Source organism: Neovison vison, chromosome 10 (assembly GCF_020171115.1).
Source record: "Neovison vison isolate M4711 chromosome 10, ASM_NN_V1, whole genome shotgun sequence".
In the NCBI taxonomy this organism is placed as follows: domain Eukaryota; kingdom Metazoa; phylum Chordata; class Mammalia; order Carnivora; family Mustelidae; genus Neogale; species Neogale vison.
Genome location: NC_058100.1, coordinates 60,971,666 through 60,990,254, shown reverse-complemented (window position 1 = coordinate 60,990,254; position 18,589 = coordinate 60,971,666). Strand labels below are relative to the sequence as shown.

Here is an 18,589-nt window from a genome sequence, read left to right as displayed (position 1 = left end):
ATAAAAGAGTAGACCAGGAGTTGGCAAGTTTTTTCCTGCAAAGGGCAAGAAAGTAACTATTTTGGGCCTTGTTGAGCATATAGTGTCTGTTGCAACAACTGGACTGTCCCATTGTAGTGGGAAAATACACATGGTGTAGCAAAGAATGAATGCATCTGTGTTCTAATAAAACTTTATTTATGGCAACTGAAATTTGAATATAACTTTTACATGTCACGAAATATTCTTCTTTTGATTTTTTTCAACGACTTAACAGGCATAAAGACCATTCTTAGCTCCCAGGTTGGACAAAAATCGGTGTCGGGCTGGATTTGGCTTTGTAGTTTGCTGACTCAGGCTTAGGATGTGGGCGGGATCTTCAGGGAGTCCTATGTAAGTGTGAGAAAGGGAGACAGTATTAATTAGAGGGAGCCAGGAACGGCCTGAGCCCCCTCAGTGAGAGGTGTGTTCTTGTCACTAATGGTTCAAGGACAGGGATAAGGCAGAAATACATCTACTTACTACAGGTTATACTAGAATTTTCCCCGAATTCTGGAGGAGTTTTGAAATCAGGATGACATGTGATTGCTTTAAAATTACACCTGCTTTGCACTGGGAACTAGGTTGTTTCCTCCACTGAGTACTTACTCTAAGCCTTGTGTTGGTGAGACGAGAGACACCTGTCCTCCATGCCGGTGCTCTCTGGCGAGTGGTGAGTCCAGAATGAAGTGGAGGACCCATGTCCAGCGACCCATCTGTGAAGATGGGACTGCTCAGGGCTGATTGTCCAGCCCGTGGACTGCTGGAGGTCGGGTCCTCTCCATTGACGTCGACCCTGCTTTCTTGCCTTTTTCTTCTCCCTCTGTCCTGCCTTCTATCCGTCTCACTTCTAGTCAGCATCTCTGCCAAAATAAACACAAATAGAAAATAAACAGCTTCTTCATGCAAGGAGAGAAGTGGAAACCGCCACCTTGAAGTTTGAATTTCTTGTGCCTTTATCCACACCTGCACCTGCTGTCACCGTAATGGAGTTTGCTCCATGTCTTTATAAAGCTCGGGAAGCCTGTGGAGCCTTGGGGGCTTCACAACCATTGAGATAAATACCTTTAGCTTGCAACATTGTGTAAGTTTAAGTATACAATGTATCGATTTGATACAGGAATGTTGAGGAAAGGTTCCCCTTGTAGGATTAGCTACGGTCTGTCCCCACACATAGTTATCACTTAAGAGCTCCTCTTTTGGTCAGTTTAAGGTTTAGAGTACAGTGTTGTGTGTGTGCACTAGACTGGGTTAGGTCTGTAGGACTTCCTTGCCTTCTCATGGCAGGTGCGTGCCCTTGAACAGTATCTTGCCCTTTCCCTACTTTGGGGAGTTTGAAGCATACGAAGAAGACCGAGGAGGACCATCAGCCCAGGTATCCATCACCAGCTTTGACGGCAACCACCTCCTGGCCATTCTTAGGTCACGGGTACCTTCTTCCTGCCTCCTATATCATTTTGAAGCAAATCTACAGGGAGACGTGGTGCACTGATTCACCTTTGCACTAACTTCTTGGTTCTGCACGTTCCATTTCAGATCATTGCCTTCGATGAGTTAAGGACGGATTTTAAGAGCCCCATAGACCAGTGTAACCCCATTCACGCGGTAAGTAGTGGGTGTCAGAGGGGTGCAGGGTGGCGTCCAGGCGGGTTGCCAGGGCCCATGGAGGAGGGATGTTCTGATGGGGGGAGTGGATAAAGTGCCTCATCTCCTGACTCAGGGCCGTTGGGGACCCCTCTCATTCCTGAGGTCCACCAGGTCCTGACATAGCATCTTGCAAAGTGAAATATTTTGATCCCAGGAAGCCAGGTGGGAAAGGTCTGCTGTGCTCTGACGGTCGAGTCTTCAAGGCCTCGTGCTGGTGTTTCTGGTTATTCATCTTGAATAAGGAGAGAGGCTCCATGTCGGCCAGCCTGCTGGCAGGGTATGGGACTCTTAGTGGCTATCTGCCCGCTGCGCTTGGCCTGGTCTCTCAGAGGGGGTGGACGTACAGAGACCCTGGGCCCATGTCCATATCCACCGGCCCTCTCGAGAGGCTCTGTGAGCCTGAGGTCAGCTTGCCTCCCACTGGGGAATCTGATGCTGTCTGGTCCTTGGCCCCATGCTCAGCACGCACTGATCTGACCATTCCATCTGGCTGCTGTCCCCGTGTGCCCTGGAGTGCACGGGGAAAGCAGCCTTGGCAGGAGCAGGAGGAGGACCCTACTTCCAATGAATGGGCCAGGGACTGGAGGTCTGCCTGTCCCCAGAGCCCGTGTTCTTACCACCTGCCTTCTCAATGTTGTCTCTTTCAAACATTTGATTTTCTAATGCCTGATTTTATAATCCTTGGGCATCAGATTCTTTAGTTCTGTGAAATAGAGCCAAAGCCTTTCAAAGTTGATGGTGTGAAGCTAGAATTTGTGGCAAGTTGCAAGAATCTCTAAGATGCACTTGAAAACTTCTTAGGCTTCGTGACATGTACTTGGCATTAAAATCCGTTTTGTTTCCATCTGCCGGTCTCCCCATCACCCACCTGTGATGACTTGGCAGCACCAGGCCTGAAGGGTAACCCCCTCCCCTGGTCTCATTTCTTCCTGGATATTTCGTGTTTGGCACTAGTGTCACACACCTGGCCCGTTGGTCCCCACCAGGTGTCCCGAGCTGCTCTAGTCTGAGGGATCCTGCTTTTCCTCCTCCTATCTGGGCGCCCAGGCACACACTAGCGCAGACACGTGTCCTCTGCTCCATTCTGTCCTGCCAGTTTAGGCCAGGTGAGCGGCGAAACCAGAGATGGCTTTGTGGAGCCTCGTCCCTCCGGCCATGGCAAGTTCTGTTGTTCCGATGGAGTGGAGAATATAGGACTGATACACATGCCTCTGGGGAAGGTCAGTGCGGGAACGAAGCCTGCACACAGTAGGCGCTCGGCCTGCACATAGTACGTGCTCACAGTGGGGAGAAGGCTGGGTCTCAGCTCTTCACTCTTATCATGAAAGCCACATTTCTAACTGAGTAATGACTTACTCAAGGAGCTTGGACCCTGCCAGCCATGGACAGACTGAAGTATCCCTGGGAAAGGACTCTTCTCCAAGATTTCTAAAGAAGTCCATTAAAACCCTCCATTGGGAGAGTAGCAGACGTATTTTCTTGGTTCCTACGATTTCATCCCCAGCAGGAAGTTAAGTGTTTTGGATGTCTCATTAACTCATGTGCAAGGTCTTTTGGGCTCCGTAGAGCCCCCGGATCTGCGTCTCCATCTCAGGTGGCTTGGAGAAGCTACCGCACCGGTTGGTGACCCTGCTTTAGGTGGACTTACCTTACAAACAGTTGCTCTACAAGCGAGCCCCAGGCCCACTGGCTCTCTGGGTCGGAGACCCCCTAGAGCTCCAAATCTTGTGGGGCCGTCGGGGTGGACCCTTTTCCAGGAGTTGAAAGGGAGGAGAAGGGCCTTGTTTTACTCCTAGCTTCTCATTCAGCCCTTCCCCTACCTTTACCAGCGGACCCTTTAGTATCCCTGTCAAGTAAGGGGAGCCACCAGACGACTAGCCTGTGGGGAAGGAGTTAGTGCATTCCCTATCCATGCCTGGCCCCTCACACCTTTCCCCTTACTCTCCATGTAGGCGGCCTCAATGCCCAGTGGTGTGTGGGGTTTGTGTGTGCACATGTGTGTGGACACACATGGGGTGTGTTGCAGAGGACATGGTCTGTCTTCCCAGCCATGGGGACACTAATTTGTCCTGATGTGGGCTTTTTCCTCAGGGCTTAACAGATGCACAGGAACCACGGTATGATTCAATTAGGGAAGCTCAAGTGGCCCAGCCACCTGTCTTCTTCAGATACGTGAGCAAGTTCATTAGCTTCACGTCCATGGTCACCAAATTGCATTGTAATGAAGCATTGGCAGACGCCGCAGCTGTGCTCAGAGGGGCTTTGGAAAACAAGAAAGTCACTGCGGAAAAGGGGCAGAGGCATGCAGTGTGTGTGTGATGTGACCACCACCTCCCGCCTGGCCTCGGGCTCCTGTTCTCAGCCCTTGAGCCAGGCTCCGGGGATGGACTTCGATGTCTCGAAACCTCTTAGCTTGGGGGCACTGTTGGTGTCTGATTTAGTGGGATGATTCCTTCCTCTAAATGCCCTCACTTTAGAAAAATAGACTCAATGGCAGAGAACTTCCCTTACCTTAGACTCTAATCTGTGCTCCGGAGAAAGTGGGCGGTCTTCCCGGGAGGGCTGACTCAGCCTCGAGGGTGCCCCGAGGTCTTTGTTGTCTTCTAACCGGAAGTTTGTACCTTTGACCCTCTCCAACCAATTCTCTCTCCCCTGCTCCCTGTCTCTCATAGCCACACACCTGATCTCCTTTTCCGTGAGTCTGCTCTGTTGTTGTTTTGTTTTGTTTTTAGATTCCACGTAGAGGCGAGATCATAGGGTACTTGTCTTTTTCAGGCTTATTTCTCTGAGTGAACCTTCAGGGTCCATCCTCGTAGTTGGCAATGGCAGGATTGCCTTTTTTATGGCTGAATAATATTCCTGTGTGCGTACTGTGAGTGTGAGTCTACTGTAATGTAGTACGCTATGGTGTGTATTTACGTATACATACACAACATTTTCCTTGCCCATTCGTGTGTCCAGGGACGCTCAGGCCGTTATAAATGTTGCTGCCACAAACACAGAGGTCCAGATACCTTTTCCGGACAGTGACTTCATCCCCTCCAGGGAGACATCTGGAAGTAGAATTGCTGGATGATACAGTAGTTCTGTTTTTTAACTCTCTGAGGAACCTCCCGAATGTTTTCCTAGCGGCCGCCCCAATTTCCATTCCCAGCAATAGCACATGAGGGTTCCCTGTCCTCCACGTCCTCGGCGGCACCTGTTGTCTCTTGTCTTGTGGGTAACAGCCATTCTGACAAGCGTGAAGTGACCACTCACTGCGGTTTTGATCTGCATTTCCCTGATCGACAGTGACCACCACTTTTTCACGTACCTGTGGCTAGCTGTATGTCTTCTTTGGAAAAATACCTGTTCAGATCCTCTGCATATTTTCATTTGGATTATTTGTGTTTTTTGTTGTTGTTGTTGTTTGTTGTTTTTGCTATTGAGTGCTATGAGCAAAAACTCTGGTTAGGAGCTGCTGGGAGGGAGCCTGCAGGCCTCAGGGGGGTTCTGCCTCCTCTCCCAGGGGGCTGACTGTGGGGGCTGCTCATGTTCCTTCAGCAGAGCATCTAACCTCCCCTCTTCTTCTTTCCTGTGCACCCCCATAGAGGGAACGGCTGAGGAACATCGAGCGCATCTGCTTCCTCCTGAGAAAGGTCAGTGCGGGAGCTCCACGCCTGGGGATGGATGGTTCCATGGGCGTGGCTGGTCACCCAGTGGAAGGGGCAAGTGAGGCTCAGTGCCTGCTCTGGTGCTGTCTCCCCGAAAAGGCAAATGGCAGGGGAGGGGGTGGTGGGAGCAATGGAGCCTTATGTTGGTTGGAAACCTCCAGAGATAAAAGGATCTCATTAGAAGGGTGGCCATCAATCAAAGTGACAGGCAGTGCTGGATATTTGCAGGTGCCCTCTGGTTGGACTTAGAGGTTCTTTCCTTTCGCGTGATGATGGATGACATTTCCAGCTCAGGTTCCCTCGCAGCATTTGTTCCTGGCTGGTGCTGTGCTCAGGGAAATTTTAAACTAGATGGTGGGTTTCCTTTGAGGTTTCAGCCTGCCACTCAGCTTTGTAGTCTGATGGACAGTGTCACTGGGAGTGTTTTACGACCGGGACGGGAAGTGTTGTCGAAGGGGGAGCCAAGCATTGGGAGAGTTGTTTGAATGGATGGGTGGTCAGTCACAGTGGCTCTAAGTGTGTCTGGGAAGCCTGCGTGTACATGCGTAGTCACGTGTGCACGCACAGTCATGTGTGCACGCACGGTCACATGTGCACGCATGGTCACGTGTGCACCTGCAACTCACACTTGGTTTTTAGCATGCCTCTCTAACATAACCAGGGAGGCCCTGCGGCAGAGCAACTGCCGCTCCCCAGTCAGGCCCGTGCCTGCTTTCTGCGGCAAAGTGCAGGGAACAGCTGCTGGCAGGTCAAGGAAGCAGGGCCCATTGCCTGGATCCAAAGGACGTCCCCAGTCTCTGTCCAAAGCACATGGGACATGGGGAAACCACCTGTCAACCCAGAGGCTTAGGTGAATAGGAGAGAAACAATTACCCTGCCAACATTAATGGAGGACAATAACTGTGCTCTTTTGAATTTTTTTCTCTACTTCCATAATGGCACCTTTCATGGGAGGAGCGAGCTTAATGAAGCAGTTACTTATTTTCCCAGCAACTTACTTGTCCGTTCATGTTTTCCTGGACCCTCGGTGTGGCAGAGTTCCCCAGGTGGTGGGTTGCAGCAGGGAGAGGTGGTCAGATAAGGAAAATACATGTGAAAAATATTAGCAATCCAGAGTAGAGGATGATGTAAGAAAACACATGACATTTGGTTTTAAGGGCAATTTATGAATTTGTCAGTTATTTTCCCCCGTCATATCTTGGACACCAGTAACCCCTTTAGCTTCCAGTTTGACCCCTAAGTGTCTGTCACGACTCCTCCCCTCCTTCTGTCCTGAATATGCCTCCCGGATTCTCCTGCAGGGTAATAATCCATACCCATCTCATGATTCTGGCTCACCCTTCAGCACGGACTCTGGCTGAGCAGTGGCAAGTGGCTGCCTCTGCCAGGCTCCTCCTTATAGCCCAAGGTCAAAGCCGAGGCCATGAAAGAACAGAGGCTGGGCAGGAATTAGCATTCCATTTGCAAATTTACAGACAGTTTGCATAAATTTCTATCAACAGTAGATGGAGGCATTTTGTTCCAGGAAACACACTCCAAGTACCTTTTTTTGTTTCTTGTCCTTTTCATGTGGTCCTTCCCTGCCATGCCATGGCCTCTACTGCTCTGGTGAATGCAGATGCTGTTCCTCGTTAGCGGGAAACATCAGGGAGGAGGGCCCACGGTAGACACATGAGGACAGGAAACATTGACTTCAAGTTCTTAGGTATCACAGCTGTGCCCGATTGCGTGTCCTGTGCTGCTTGAGAACCGAGCCGAAACATGTACATTTACTATATTTTACTACATTTACTACTTACATCAGATTTGTATTTTTAAAATCACATGTGACTCTTTATTGCATTTGCCATTGACCTGGCAGGTCCCTAACTGACAGCTTCTCCTATCCTGTCCGCTCCTGCTGCTCTCCTTGGGGTCTATGCGGTAACCTGACCCGCGTCTGCTCCCTGCCAGTTCTGAGCCCATTGCCATGGGAGAGGCGGTGGGGTACGCAGGCTTCTGCTGCAACTGGAGGCTGTCCCTGCCCCTGATTATCCATCCAGCCCTCGATGCAACTCTAACTTGGGGGCGGTGAGAACAGAGCCCTCCCCGTGCACCTGCTCTGAGATTCAGCCAGAGGATACAGGTGTGTGCGCCTCTGAGCTGCCCCACACCTCATGTCACCTGACCCTCGGCAGCTGCCGGGAGTGCCCTGTGACACCCCTGTGTGCATGCCCAGTGCCGAGGCAGGTGAGGTGGCCCGTGGCCGGTGGCCTCCCCAGCTGGAGCCCTTGCCGGGGACGTGGGGAGGGCCAGCAGGTCTGGTTAGCCCCGCCACCTTCTGGGAACTGTACCTTCCAAGAAATTTCTTGGAACTTGTCCCCCAAACACCCAGAATGTGATGTATCTCCGCGGCTGATTGTTGCTAAACCACCTCCTCAGCTTTCTCGGGAGGAAGGAAGGGATTTTCAAAGTGGATCCGTTTTTAGCTCTCTAATTATCAGAAAATGTGTTCTCCGGGTAATTGTCTGAACTGTAGGATTCTCGCGTCAACGTACGCGTGGGATTCATTTTCCGTGGCAAGAGCCACTTCACATGCTGCTCTCCTGCTGGAGCGGGACGCGGGCTCTGTGGGTCGTGGTGGAGGACAGCTTGGGAGCTGGACTCATCACGGGCTCCTGGAGGAGGAGGCTGACCTGCGGGGGGATGGCCCAGCTGTGTCTCCCCCTTCAGGAAAGGGTTGGAGGGAAGGAGCTGATATGGAGACCCAGGTTGGCGTGAGAAGCAGCGGGCTTCATGAGCAGGGCTCACCAGAGCCTGGACTTGGTTGTCCCCAGGGGCCCATGAAATGTCACCTTCCTCGGGCCACATCAGACAACAGTCTGTGACGGTTTTGTGTTGGCTGAGCCTGCCCGAGGGGGAAGGGACTCTGTGGCAGAATTTGGGATGTCCCTTCTGGGGACACTTAGGTGTATCTCCAACTTGCCCCCCAAACTCCACAAGCGCGTCTCCAACCACGCTGTGGGTTTCTGATATTTGTGGTTCTAAAAACCCCTGGTGCCCAGTTGCCCTGGGACATGGAGGAGGAGGAGGAGTGCATGGGCCTGGGGGTCTGGGGCGTCAAGTTCCCTGGGGTATAATCAGGCTGGTGGGAGGGGGCGGGTGTGCTGGCTTTTAATCTGGAAAGAACAGGGTGGTTTTAAGTCCACGCGTGTTACCACTAGTGACCACCTGTGCCCCTCCCCCTTCATACCTACCTGAAACACACCTGTGGGGCCGGAGACAGCAGCATGGGGTGAGGTATACCTGAACACTGTGAATCCCAGGTCCCCTGCAGGAGTTCCACGATGAGGTCCCTCCAGCGGGGTTGGAGGAGGTGGGGAGCGGCTAGGACCTATTTTCAGCACAGAGCCCATTTGGCGAGTAAGAAGATCACACTGTTGTTCCCAATTCTTCCCCCTCCCCGGTGTCAGTGGGGTCATGTGCGTCTGCACGGGTCCCGTCCCTGAAGTTAGCCCTGCCTGTATCCATGACCTTCCCATGTGATTGCATAGGTCCCCTCCCCCACACTCATGTTGGGCCGGCCATGTGTGCTGCTGTCTTCAGAGTCCTGGGTGTCCCTGCTGTCTTGAACTTCTGACACCACCAAGGCCAACCCACTGGTGCAAGGAGCCTGGGAGGCCGACCCCAGCGTATCTGGCGCTCAGAGCCCAGTCGACCTTTAGATGCACGAGCAAGTATGACTGATTATCACTGAATTTAGGAATGATTTGTTATGCAGCCTTATTAAGGCAATGGCTCACTGACGCTGTAAGCATGTGCTACTTACATAAGGGGGAGATTCTTTTTTAAAAAAGTGGTTGTGTCCTGCGCCTGTAGACATCAGCTGTTTGCTGACTCTACACATTTATAAATGGAAGGCTTCAAACTCTGCCCTCATTTCTTTGACCTCAGAGGAGGCTACTGAATGCATTAATGGACTGGAACCGAGAGAACGACCCATGTCGCTTGGGATCACAATGTTTGTCATGCATTAGCTACTTGGAAGAAGAGCGAAGATGGTCCTTTTTCTCTAATCCCTGCCATAAGGGACTGACTTGATTTCCAGCCTTTTTGGTGGCTGGTGCAGTTCTTCCTGCAGGGTTCTGGAGGGAGTGGTGTATTTTATTTGAGAGACATAATGCAGTGAAAAGGGGCACGCAAACTTAGTGACCGTAGACATGCCATCCTTGACTCAGAAATCTTCCAGATCTGAATTCTCTATTGGCTGGAGGGTTTCTAAAGCGTGACGGGTCTGAGAGCTGCTTACATTTCCTGAGTGAACACTGTCTGCCTTTAAAAGAAAGAACTGGAACCCCACTTGATAGATGAGAAGCTGGGGCGTGGAGCCGTTTACCTCCAGGGTCTCAAGCTTCCCAGGTCAGTGGAGCTGGGATCTGAAGACAGGTCTGATCAGAATCCACATTTTTAATCCCCAAATTGGGGAAATTGTTGGTTCTCTGAAACATGCACGCTGTGAACCTGAGCTCCAGTAACATCGCTGGGCTGTTTCAAGGGAAGATACAAGACCCTGAAGCCACAGAGGGCCGAGGGGGCCCTGTCCTGGGCTGGCTTGTCGGGATGGGGCCCAGTGGAGTCCTCCAAGACTCTTTCCTATTTCCATTTAACTTCTTGTTAGGTTAGTTCACCCCTGGAGGGAATGTTTGAAGAGAAGTAAAAATATCCTGGAACAACACTTGCAACCAGTTCAGAAACTGTGTCTCATGTATAATGTATTTCCAGTCACTTTCTGTGGCAAAGTCCTTGTTAGTCACAGGGGAAGATGGAACATTTTACGTGCTGTGTGAACGGGTGCTGTCACAGGGGAGCAGGAGCCCTGTCCTCGCTTCCCTCTGCTCCCAAGGCCACCGCGGGACCCGCAGAGGACCCTGCAGCAGCTCTGACTCCTCCGGCCCAAGGCTGGTTGGCCCTGTCTTTTTGAGTTCCTCATTATGATGATAATAGAGAATTAAGCCAGTTTCCATTTCTGGTGGGTCCATGGGTCACCTGGTTGGCTCCCCCCATGTTGGTTGGGCTTAAGGGAAAAGGGGATGTTTGTTCTGCTCCTTCCTGGTCCTCCAGCACGTGCCCAGGCCCTTCTTGTGGTGTCACAGAGAAGCTGCGGGAGGCTTGGAAACACTTCAAGATTCGATTTGCATCAGATCTACTGGTGTCCTGTTGGCTGAAGCGAGTCACATGACCAAGGCCAGGTTGTTGGTCTGAAAGTGCCTCGGGAGCCTCCCAGGTGTGAGCAGAGGGCGGTGAGGGCCTCAGGAGAGAGGCAGGCCGCTCCGGCTGGCAGGTGGCCAGCTTCACAAGCGAGGGGATGGACACGTAGGGCTTGTCTTGGGAAGCCACGAGATGAGTAGATCTCTGCATTCACCCACCGAGTTTTAGAAGTTTATAAAGAGCCTTAATGGGGCCTAGTCCCATGGACAGTTCACATAGTCCCAGCACCACATCTGTCTGAAGGCTGTCCCGCTGTGGGGGGGCTCCTGGGAGCAGGGAAGACAGCAGGACCCACATTCCAAAGACAGGGGAAGGGTTAGTGAGCCCTAATCACCAGGGTCCACCTCACGGGTCAACCGTTGATCATGTCCTCTCAGTGACCTTCCCTAACGCAGGGCAGGAGTGGGAGGGACTACGGACTTAACAGGCAACGGTGTGATAGAGTGAGGCTGTTCATTGGCACCATAATGGCATTATAATTCAATCTACCACGTGTCTGTATGAAGGGGATTAAGATTCAGGGGTCTGGACAAGGAGACATCACCTGACTCCTGTTAGAAGAGCTTGCATCAAAAAGAAACAGGATAACAAGTGTCGGTGAGGATATATGGAAAAGGCATCCCTCATGCCCATCGGTGGGAATGCAAACTGGTGCAGCCGCTCTGGAAAACAGGATGGTGGAACCTCAAAAGTAAAAAATAGAAATGCCCTATAGTCCAGCAATTCTAATTCAGGTTATCTATCCAAAGGAAGTGAAAACACTAAGTCAGGGAGACATGTGCACCCCTGTGTTCGTCGTGGCGTTATTTACAGTAGCCAAGTTGCAGAGAAAACCCAAGTGTCCATCAATGGATGGATGGATAAAGAAGATGTGGTGTGTAGACACCAATGTCTTGTTCATCCTCAGGACCCCGGATTTTAGCACAATGTGGGACCTGAGGCTGATGTTCAGTGTATAACCAGGAGATGAAATTCTAAACCTGGAATTGACCTTCGAGTTCATCTGGCCAGACCCCTCATTTTCAGATGGGGAAACTGAGACCCGAGGGCTTAGTGGTGAGATGACATCAGTGCCATATGTCTGGGCCGCTTAACTGGCATGGCCACGGCCCTTCTCTGAGAGTCCGAGGCCACCAAGGCTGGACAGAAGGGGACCCAGCTGTGAGCTCTCTGGGGCATGGACCACATCACTAATGCCTCTGAGGGGCCGAGCTCAGGGCACTGGGATGGGTACATCCCTACCTTGTGCCAGTGGCTGTTCCACTGTGAGTAGCATTTCCTCCGCATGAGTTCTGTCTTTCCCTCCCAGGCTACAATCCCTCACCCAGTTGACATCTTTAGGCCTGGGAATGAGGCTGCCATGTTTATAGTCTGCAATTCCTGGCAAAAGTTGTGGAAAAGATTCTTGGTTATTTCAAAACTAGCCTTTCCCTTTCTCTGGTGCAAAGTGAGTGGTCTGTTCATGTAGATGTGGGAGACACGGGCAGTCTGACCATCTGCAGGGGACTTGCACCTCTGCCTGTTCTTCTTGTCATGACAGCTGTACAGAGGTCTTAGCTCACTTCCTCCAAAGAGGTGACCTCATCCATGCCATGGGTCTTAAAGGACTTCTCCATGGTTCTGTTTGCAAGCAGCCCTGGAAGCCAGCCATGTGCAGAAATCGGCAGTAGATCCATGTCATGGATTTGTATCCTGCATGTTTTTAGGCCAGGGCTGTGAACATGTTCCTGAGCTAGTGAGTGAGCCTAGTCAGCTGCCCAACACCCTCCCAACACTGCAGCACGTCTCCAGTGTGCATGCTACACCCAGGACTTCTACTTATTGCCCACGGAGGACACTTACCTCTGGCAGGAAAGTTTTGCGATCTGTCTTGTGCAAAATCATGTGCGAGCATCATGTCAGGAAGCGGTAAACAATGCACTGCTTTATTGTGTCTATTATTAGTGGAAATGGTGGTTCCTGACCACTTTGTGTGTTGAAACCCCCCATAAAGATCTTTTTTTTTTTAAGATTTTAAAAATTTATTTGAAAGAGAGAAAGAGAGAGCGTAAGCAGGCGGAGGGCCAGAGAAGTGGATTCCCGCTGAGTAGGGAGCCCGACGTGGGGCTTGATACCAGGACCCTGGGATCATGACCTGAGCTGAAGGCAGACGCTTAACCGACTGAGCTCCCCAGGTGCACCCCCTGCCCCCAGTGGAGGTCTTCTAAGGTGCTCTGCTAGAAACCACTTCCAGAAGTTCTGCTGTAGGAGGTCTTGGGAGGGTTTGCTTTTTTTTCTTTTCTGCTACAGAAAACTTTATTTTTTCCATGTGGTCTAGGGCTTGGGTGAGGGCCCCGGGGGTGGGTTAAAAAGCTGCCTCATGGCTGTCCACTTCTCCTCACACTTCTCCTCAGCCAGTTCGCGGGAGAAGTGGCCCACGCCCTCCAGAACCACATCCTTCTGGTGCAAATAGAAGCCTGGAGAGAGGTGGGTGTGGGAGTGAGAGGCCCACGGGAGGACCCGGAGGTCGTCAGTGGCGTCTGTGTCCATGGAATGACTTTGATGCATCTGGGAGCTCATGGCTGATGGTCGTAAGAAACTCAAAATAAGACGTTAAGTGGTTGCAGGGGCACAGGGTTGAAGCAGGAGACAGATCTGTGGGACCGTTGGACGTGCTGCCTGGGAGTCTTCTGCCCTGTTATTGGATAATGCCCCATAGGGGCGTCTGTGGGCAGCCATGCTGAAGGGACTTAGTGAGATGTTTCTGGTGATTTGACTGGTTGGAAGATGTCCTAGGGATTCTCAGGGTCTGGAGAACTGTATCTGCTGCGGAAGAGGGGAAGGAGAGATGAGCTTCGAGCCAGGGAGGGTGGCCATCGGCAGGCAGCCCTGGGCCTGAGGAGCAGCCCCGGCTCACTGTGTCCTTGGCCCTGCGTGGAGGGAACGTCTTCGAGGCCCCACGTGAGGAAGACTGGTTCCACTCCACTGAGGACGGCCAGCGACCCTTGTGGAGGTGGAGGGAGAGCCCTGAAACTGCAGTGACCTTGAGGTGCCTCACTGAGAGTGGTCCCCAAACTTGGCAGGGCTTCACATCACCTTGGGGAGATTGTTGAAAGTATGGATTCCTGAATGCCCACCCCCCCGTGATGGCTGATTTCAGGTGTCAGCCTGGCTGGCCACAGCTCTCAGACACGTGGTCAGACATGATTCTAGGTGTATCTGTGAGGGTGTTTGTAGGTGAGATTAATATTTAGATAGGTGGACTTTGAATAAAAAAGATTGGTCTCCTCAATGAGCGTGAGCCTCGTGTAATCAGTTGAAGCCCTCAAAGAAAAAAACTGACCTCTCCAAGCAAGAGGGAATTCCATAGACTTCAACTGCAACATGGGGCCTCCCTGGATCTCTGGCCTGTGGGTCCACCCTGCAGAACTGGGACTTCCCCAGCCGTTACACAAACAAGTTCCTGCAAATCTCTCTGTTTGCGTACATGTAGATGCATGCATCCAACAAAGCCATGTTGTGCAGAGGGTGTGGGCAGCTGACTAGGCTAATACACACACAGACACTGTGCACACACGCACAAAGTCATGTAAACCTGCACACACCATGCACACTCCCAGTCACATACATATGCCTCATTCTGGGAAGTACAGGCTCAGCGGGTTTGTGCAGGGACCCTGGGACGGCCACGAGTGGCATCTCCTGTGAAGTGGGTAGTGTGATGGTCACCAGCAGGTGGTAAGGTCACCCAGATCCTGGGTCTGGCTCCAGAGCCCATGCCCACGCCCTTTCTCCCTTGCTGCTCCCGTCTGTGGGAGCTGGTAACTTTCTATGCCTTCCCCAGCTTCTTACTGCACACAAGGGACCCATCTCTGCAGGCCACCGACCAAAAGTGACAAGCACCTGGTTTGCCTTCTGGTCTCCACAGTCGTGTGGACCAGAAAAGGAAGCCGATGCCCTCCCTGTGGCTGTTGGCAAGTCCTGTCTCACAGTCTGAGGTTCTGGGTGGAGTTACGGAGCCGGTGGTTTTGCCGTGAGAAGTCGCCCAATCACTGGCTGCCTTTCGTAACCCCACTCTCCTCTCCTGAGTGTAAAAAGGAATTCCCAGGGCTACGGTTGTGGGAGGCAGGAGCATGTAATGAGTGTGGGAGCCACTGGCAGTGAAGGACACAGGGCGCTCACTGTCGGGGACGCTCACCCCGTCCAGAACGGGGTGTGGTAGGAGGAGACTCTGTCCCAAGGGTTCGTCTGGGGCCCCAAACTCCCCCTGCCTGTCCATGCAGTCTGCAGGGAGTGTCACACCACGGTGTCCCTTCAAGCCCCGGGGGGAGGAAGGAGAGGGGAAAGGGCCAGATCTTCCACTTAACTCATTGGCCAGATCTTAGGCAAGTAGACACAGCTGGTCTTATTTGGGGAGGGGGGATCAGCCAAAGAGCAGGGATTTTGTTCCAGGAAAAAAGAGAGATCTTGACTCAAATCAGTCAAGCAGACCACCAGCGCAGAGCTCATGGCCACAGTTATGCACTGCATGAGTGGGGGAAGGGGCCCTGCCAGGCAGAGGTGGGGGTGGGGTGGGGAGAGACAGGGTCCTGGAGGTTGGGGTGCTGGTGCTAACCTGGAGAAGCCTGTGCATCGTGGGGCTGGAGAGGGGGGCCAAGGCCTCCCGGATGTTGGCTTGGCGGGTTCCAGCGGGCACTAAGCTGACTGGATTCATTCATTTGACTGGAAATCATTTAGCAGCTGCTGTGCCCATGGCCTGGTGTCATGTGCTGAGGGGGATGTGTGTGTGTGTGTGTGTGTGTGTGTGAGAGAGAGAGAGAGAGAGAGAACTGTGGAGATACGCTCAGTCCAGCTAAAAGGGGTCTTGCTTTTTTCCTGACTTCCTGCCTCAGAGTTTCCCGAAGCCCCAACCACATGGGACCTTATGTTAGAGCTGTATGTACACACGTTTTACATAATTGTATTTTTGAAGGACGGGATCATGCCCTCCTAATTTGTGTCCCTACCACCTTGTCAAGCATGGTGTCTGCTTTATGTTAATCAGCTAAATGGACCAGGGCACTGGAGCCTGGTGGCCACATAATGGCTTATAGTGGAAATCTGTCTGCTGAGCATGGAATTAAGGCGGGGACAGGACCAGAGAGGCCGGAGGCATGTGTGACGCGCTTTGTCTTGTGGAGCGTCCCTCGATGCCCGGTGCGTGAGCACGGTAGCAGATGGGGTCTGAGGGCCAGTTCTCAACCTGCCTGCCCATCGGCACCCCCTGGGTCCCACCCCCAGAGAGTCCGTCCCGTGGGTGTGGGACGTGGCCTGAGCATCGGGATTTGGGAAGCCCCTGGGGTGAGGCTGCTGATCTCGGAGTTGGAAGATAAGCCCAGCTCTGGCGAAGCAGGTGTGGGGTGGCACGCCCTGGCACGTCCCTCAGGGTGTGAGTGAGAGTGAGAGTGCCCCGGTTCCCTAAACGTGGCAGAGTAAGGGCAGGAATGTGCTGGGGGCGGGGGGGGGGGGTTAGGCGCCGGACCTGGGGAGGGCGCTCCTGCTGCCTGCTTGCGAGGAGAGGGTCACCCTGGGGGAGGTGGAGGGCTCCACACAGAGTCTGCACAGCCTGTTTTTCTCAGTGCAGCTTTACTCCCAGAAGCCCCCTTTCCCACAATGTGACGAGGAGTAAAACCTCCTGTTTTCAACAACCGCCCCCCCCCACAGCCTGCCCCGCAACACCCAAATGCTTGCCCTCCCAGACAGCCTTTCTTGCCCTTTGCCCAGTTGCTGAAAAAGCACGAAACATTTCTGGGTCATGTTTCTAGGTCCCAGAATGTGCCAACATTCCCCAAATCTCACGGTCCCTTGTTCCCTGTGGCACGCCTGGGCTCTGCCCGTCTGTACAGTGAGATCCCAGCCCTGACCTGCATCGACACAGAGACCCCCCAGGACTCAGATGAGCCTTGCTGGGGGCTCCCAGCAGGTGCGGAACCGAGTCCCACACTCCTGATGTGTCTGCCCCCGCCCCCCGGGTTATCCGCTCTGCCGTGCTGGCTGCATTCACCACTGATGTGGGATTTGTGGTTCTTTAAGCAATTCGGGGCCTTGGTCCTCCTCCAGCACAGAGTTTCACTGGCTCTGATCCCTAAGTCGTGTCCATGGCACACAGACAATTACAAAACACGTGGAGTTTTGTTTCATACAGATAAGCTGGCGGTAGACAGGGAAATGCGCTGGCTGCCTGGACGGGCTCTACAAACACAGAATGGCATCATCACAGGGGGACACAAGCACCATCCCGTTCCCTTTCTGTGTCTGCCAAATGGTGCCAGCGATGATGGGATCGTGGAGGACAATGGTCACCGATCGGAGCGCAGGGGAGCCCACAGTGAGAACAGCTCTGCTACTGTGGTCTTTGCTCGGGGACCTCACCATGGCAAGTGCGCTCCAGGCATCCGCATAGAGTGGTGTCAGGACCCCTGGTGTCCCAGCAGGAAGCAAAGAAAGGAGCCTTTTAGCCGGGCTCCTGCCCTCAGATTATGCCAACAGGAAGGGCCGCTGACAGTTCGAGGGCCGTTGTCTCCCTCCCTGGGTGAGCTGGAAGTTCACCCCGGCCACCACGCTATCAGATGCTTTCTCCATGCTGAGGCCACCAACTACACCGATGTTCGGTTGTTTCCTGTTAATTCATAAAGCATCTCGTGAACCAAGCGTCAGGACTTGAAGAGGAAGGCAGTGAGGGCAGGAAGGGGAAAGTCAGAGGCACATGCTGGTTGTCCCCAGTAGACAGCACGGTGGGTGCGGTGGTCTGGGCGCCTGGCTCCCTGCTCGGCGCTTTCCCTGCGAGCAGCAGGCCACCAGGACCGCTTGGTGGGTGGCCTCGTAGTTCCTCCGTGGCCCCCACCCATGGTGGTGGGTGTGGAGTCACCCGGCTTGACTCCCAGGCTCCCATCCTTCTGGAAGTCCTCGTGTTTCCATGTCCATGCTTCACAGGACAGTCCCCTGCCTTTGTGGCCCTCAGAGGCGCCAGGACGCCACCCCAAGGCACCCAACCTTTGTCCCTGCGCCCATGGGTCGCGTGCGTCTGCCCCTCTCAGCGGGTCCCCGGCCTCCAAGTCAAGTGCAGGCTGAGAGCTTCAGACCAAAGGTATCTTCGCAATTTCAAGAGACTGTTGGGGGCAGGTTGGCTGACGAGAGTCGTCGGAAGGTGCGGCGCCCTGTACCCGTGTTAGTCGTGAGGCCTGGCACATCTGGGCAGTTTAGATGCCAGAAATTCATTTCTTCGCAGTCGTGGAGGCTGGGAGTCCAAGATCAAGTGTAGGCGGGATGGTGCCTTCAGAGGCTGACCCTCGGCTTGCCCACAGCCACCTCCCTGCGTCCTCACGTGGTCGTCCCTCTACGTGTCTGTGCGTCCTCACGCGTCCCCTGACAAAGACGCAGGTCATATTGGATCACAACCCAGCCTAATGACCTCATTTACCTTCATGACCACCTTAAATACCCTCTCTGAGGTACTGGGGGCTAGGACTTCAATGTGCAGATTTTGCGGGAAGGATCCATGCATCAGAGAAGGGTTTTAATGAAGATGACATCCCTGTGGTGAGGAGAGAGTGTTGGCCTTCCCTTGAATTTCTCCTCAGTGAGTAACAGGTTGTAATCCAGTGAAAGCAAGGACAAGACGTTGCTTGTTTCCATGGGACTAATTGCATGTTCATTAGAATGAAAAGCAAAGTTGCGCTGAGCAAAGCCTGTGAAGGTGGCCCCCCTCATTCTCAAGGGGAGAAGGACCAAACGAACGGGACGGCGAGCTCCCTGCCTGGGAGCAGCGCCCAGAGCCAGCCGCCCAAGCCCAGACAGTGAGTCAGATGCCCACAGGACGAGTCCCAGGTTCCCTGTCGTTCTAATCAGCTCAGTGCCTGTCTTCCCAGCGGGCCCGGGGCAGCGCCAAACCCAGGTTCGTGATGTGCGCTCTCACTCGAAGGGCTGCTTGTTGATGTAATGATGATAACTATTTTTGTTTATAGGACATGCTTTCCAAGGGGATCGCTGGCACTTCTCTGTCCAGA

The 18,589-nt window shown here is 53.1% G+C and overlaps 1 protein-coding gene across 1 annotated transcript in view; it reads left to right on the top strand.

Moving 5' to 3' along the window:
- Positions 1–18,589, top strand: part of CNIH3 (cornichon family AMPA receptor auxiliary protein 3) — an 89,126-nt gene that overhangs the window by 45,248 nt on the left and 25,289 nt on the right. The window contains exons 2-3 of the mRNA XM_044266302.1: positions 1,555–1,623; positions 5,256–5,303. Of these exons, the coding sequence (XP_044122237.1) occupies positions 1,555–1,623; positions 5,256–5,303 (117 nt within the window). The remainder of the gene's footprint in view (positions 1–1,554; positions 1,624–5,255; positions 5,304–18,589) is intronic.